Genomic DNA, 4,597 nt, shown 5'->3' with positions numbered 1-4,597 from the left:
GTAGACGGTGGAGACCGGCGTGACCCGGTGGTGCTGGTGGGAGCCCAGGAGGCCGCACAGGCCGCAGATGAGCTCCTGGTCCTTCTCGCAGAAGAGGCTGAGCGGGTTTCGGTGATGCGCGCAGACCTTGGGCTCCAGGTCCCCGGGGAGCTGCAGGGCCTCGATCACGCGGGCCAGGGAGACGTTGGGCGGGGAGCTGCTGCCGTCCACCGCCTGCCGGCACACGGGGCAGCGCAGCTCGGCGTCCAGGTGGCTCGACAGGGAGACCAGGCAGGCCTTGCAGTAGGAGTGGCCACACTGCAGCATCAGGGGCTCCTTGAAGACCTCCAGGCAGATGGGACACTGCAGCCGGTCCTCCAGCTCGGGCACGCTCACCTGCCAAGCCATCCACGTTGCACGGGCTGAAACACAGGCGGCCACCCTCGATCCTGTCCCTCTGCCCAGCACCCGCCTACTGCCCCCAGCACCAAGGGCTGCCAGAATTTCAGAGGACAGGGTGCTAGTCCTGGATTCCAGTCCTAACCCACCATGACCTTGGGCCCAGTTTCCCCAACTGTGAAACAGAGAGCTTCCGTGAAAAAACAGTTCCTTGAAGAGACATTATTTTACATTATTTACCCAAATTTGGAGACAGAGATAAAAGTAGCTATCTGAGCCGGGCTCGGTGGCTCAGCCTGTAATCCTGCGCTTTGGGAGGCTGAGGTGAGTGGATTGCCTGAGCCCGCGGGTTCGAGACCCGCCTGGGCAACTTGGCGAGACCTCACCTCTACAATAAATCAAAAAATGAGCCGGGCGTGGTAGCGTGAGCCTGTAAATCCGGCTACTCGGAAGGCTGAGGCGGAAGGATCGCCAGAGCTCAGCAGGTTGAGGCTGCGGTGGCCAGGAGCGGCCACTGCACTCCAGTCTGGGCGACAGAGTGAGACTCCAAGTCAGAAAAAAAAAAAGCAGCCATCTGCTATCATCGGGAGTGATACTAATCTTGCAAGTTCCAGCCCCCACAGGCATCTGGACCTAGAACTGGACAACAAAAGCAAGCAAAGCTCCTTCCCACCTTCTAGATCAGCTCTCAAACTTTCAAGCAGCTGTGGAAAGCAGAGTTGTAATAAGAGATTCCAGAGCCTCACTAGGGAAGATGCTGCTTCGAGGGTTCCCCAATAAGACCCAGAAATCTACATATGCGGTAGACACCACAGGGTACTTGCAGAGGGTCTGGGACCTAGAAGCGATTTATCCTCATCTTCCACCTGCTCCCCTCTGAAAACTGGTTGTCCGTGAGATAGGAGAAGCCTCGTGGCTGAAGTCAGCCCAGCCCCAGGGAAAACCCCAACACTGGACTACCTGGTTTTTCAGGATCCTCTGGGCCTCCTACTAGGGCCTCAAGACAGCACCACCGACCAGATCACACGGCCTTTTCTTCTTCCCAGAAGGGAACAACAGGCTCAGAGACCTGGGAAGTGTAGCTGGATAGCTGCTGCACTGCCTGGTCTCTGTTCCTTCTCTCCTCCCCTTTCCCAGAAACACCCTGTGTCCCCAAGGTCACCCAGAATCAGGTGGAAACTGGGTCCCATCACGGGACTGGGGAGGTGGCCTTTAACGTGCTCTGATAACCGCAACAGTCAGGCGCTGGCCTTGGCCACGATGGGGGAGGGCAGAGACAGAGGGTCTGGGCACACTGCCCGTACTTTACCGACCCCAAACAGGAGCGACAGATGCTGTGAAACAGTTCTTTCTGAATCAATCTCTCTCTCTTTACAAAGTCGAAAGTATTTTTATTTACTTAGATTTTAAAGTGGAGGCATAACACAAAGTACACACATCTGAACCATACAGTTGGATAAGCATTTTATTAAGTACATATACTCGCTCTCAAGATCAAGATGTAGCATGTTTCTAACACCCAGAAAGCTCCCTCTTGCAAACTCCCAATCAGACGCCCCAACGAGGAAAACCACTATCTTGAATCATATGATCATGACATCATCACGTGGCCTGTGTTTGAACGTCACATCAACAGCATCACATAGAACGCACTCCTTTGTGTCTGGCTCCTTTCACTCGACGATATTGAATTATGAGCTTGTTTATGTGATCTTTCAATGTTTAGAAATTCAGTGACATGCTGTTACACAGCTAATGAGTATTAGGGTCACAACATATTGCTGTGGTTTGAATGTGTCCCCCAAATTTCAGGTATTGAGAACCTAATCTCCAGTGCAGCAGTATTCAAAGCCGGGGCCTTGAGGTGGTGACTGGATTGTGAGGGCTCTGCCCTCACGAGTGGATTACTCCATCCAAGGATCAATGGACTGATGGGTTATCATGGGAGTAAAACTGGTGGCTTTATAAGAGGAGAGAGAGAGACCTGAGCCAACATGTTCAGCCCCCTCTCCATGGCATGCCCTGTGTCACCTCAGGACTCTTTTTTTTTTTTTTTGAGTTGGAGTCTCACTCTGTCGCCCAGACTGGAGTGCAATGGCACGCTCCCGTCCACTGCAGCCTCGACCCGCTGGGCTCCGGCTATCCTTCCGCCTCAGCCTTCCAAGTAGCTGGAACTACAGGCGCGCGCTACCATGCCCAGCTAATTTTTTTTTGATTTTATTGTAGAGATGAGGTCTCACCAAGTTGCCCAGGTGGGTCTCGAACCCGCGGGCTCAGGCAATCCACTCACCTCAGCCTCCCAAAGTGCTGGGATTATAGGCTGAGCCACCCAGCCCGGCTTCAGAACTCTTCAGAGAGACCCCACCAGCAAAAAGCTCTCACCAGATGTGGCCCCCTCAACCTTGGACTTCTCAGCCTTCAAAACTGTAAGAAATAAATACCTTTTCCCTATAAATTACCCAGTTTCAAATATTCTGTTATAAGCAACAGAAACCAAACTAAGACATATGCTATATACCGTATTTTTTTATTTTTTAATTTATTTTTATTTTTAATTTTTTTTGAGTTGGAGTCTCACTCTGTCGCCTTGACTAGAGATGAGGTCTCGCCAAGTTGCCCAGGTGGGCCTCGAACCCGTGGGCTCAGGCAATCCACTCACCTCAGCCTCCCAAAGTGCAGGATTACAGACTGAGCCACTGAGCCCGGCTTTTTTATTTTTTATTTTTTGAGTGAGTCTCACTCTGTCGCCCAGGCTGGAGTGCAGTGGCATGCTCATGGCCACCACAGCCTCGACCTATTGGGCTCAGGTGATCCTTCCGCCTCAACCTTCCAAGTAGCTGGAACTACAGGTATGTGCCACCGTGCCCGGCTGATTTTTTAATTTATTGTAGAGACAAGGTCTCACCAAGTTACCCAGGCTGGTCTTGAACCTGTGGGCTCAGGCAATCCTCTCACCTCAGCCCCCCAAAGTGCTGGGATTATAGGCGTGAGCCATCATGCCTGGCCTTATATACTCTATATTACAGATGTGTGGTGGGGAATTATTGATGAAAAAAGACAAATGTGGGAGCGGGTTCTGAGGAATGTTTGGAAACAGAGAGTTCTAGAACAACAGAGCATGATCTCAATAGGCCTACGCACCCAGGGCTGCCAGTGGGGTGAGGTCTCTACTCCAGTGACAAGCAAGGCCAAGGTTTGCTATAGGAAGGCAGAAAACAAATTTTACTTGTTCATTCCACAAACATTTATTGAGAATCTGCTATATGTCAAGCATTAAACTGGGTATTACAGATACAGTAGAGAAAAAGACAAAGTCCCTGTCCTATTGGAGTTTATAATATGGTGGAGTAGGTAGTATTAGGTCATAAATAAACATATAATAGTGCTAAATGCCACTCAGGAAGTAAATATGTGATGAGAAAGAAAGGAACAGGGTGGTAGTTGTGTGAAGTACCTCTTTAGAAAGAGGCAGGGCAAGCCGGGCTCGGTGGCTCAGCCTGTAACCCCGTGCCTTTGGGAGGCTGAGGTGAGTGGATTGCCTGAGCCCGCGGGTTCGAGACCCGCCTGGGCAACTTGGCGAGACCTCATCTCTACAATAAATCAAAAACTAGCCGGGCGTGGTAGCGCGTGCCTGTAGTTCCAGCTACTCGGAAGGCTGAGGCGGAAGGATCGCCGGAGCCCAGCAGGTGGAGGCTGCGGTGGCCGGGAGCGGCCATTGCACTCCAGTCTGGGCAACAGAGTGAGACTCCGACTCAAAAAAACAAAAAATAAATAAATAAAAAGAAGGGGGGAAAGGGAGGACGGGGGGGGGATGAAGGGGAGAGGAGGCAAGGAAGACAAGGAAGAAAGAAAAAAGAAAGGGAAATGTCTTCGATGAGGACAGTTGAGCGGATTTTTTTTTTTTGAGTCGGAATCTCACTGTCACCCTGGCTGGAGTGCAGTGGCACACTCGTGGCCATCGCAGCCTCGACCTACTGGGCTCAAGCAATCCTTCTGCCTCAGCCTTCCAAGTAGCTGGAATCTCAGGCATGTGCCACCGTGCCCGGCGAATTTTTTAATTTATTGTAGACATGAGGTCTGGCCAAGTTGCCCAGGCTGGTCTTGAATCCCTGGACTCAGGCAGTCCTCTCACATCCGCCTCCCAAAGTGGTGGGATTACAGGCGTGAGTCACTGCACTGGCCCAAGCTGACATTTTTTTTTTTTTTTTTTTTGAGTTGG

At 51.5% G+C, this 4,597-nt stretch overlaps 1 protein-coding gene across 2 annotated transcripts in view; it reads right to left on the bottom strand.

Moving 5' to 3' along the window:
• TRIM50 (tripartite motif containing 50) overlaps positions 1-387 on the bottom strand; it is a 10,494-nt gene extending 10,107 nt beyond the window's left edge. For both annotated transcript variants that reach the window (XM_008048461.2, XM_008048462.2), the window contains exon 1: positions 2-387. In XM_008048461.2, coding sequence (XP_008046652.1) covers positions 2-387 — 386 coding nt within the window. The remainder of the gene's footprint in view (position 1) is intronic.
• Positions 388-4,597: the final 4,210 nt, after the last annotated feature.

Source organism: Carlito syrichta, unplaced genomic scaffold (assembly GCF_000164805.1).
Source record: "Carlito syrichta isolate Samal-C Ts95f unplaced genomic scaffold, Tarsius_syrichta-2.0.1 Scaffold123615, whole genome shotgun sequence".
NCBI lineage: Eukaryota > Metazoa > Chordata > Mammalia > Primates > Tarsiidae > Carlito > Carlito syrichta.
The sequence above is the reverse complement of the archived record's forward strand: the minus strand, read 5'-3'. Positions and strand labels throughout refer to the sequence as shown.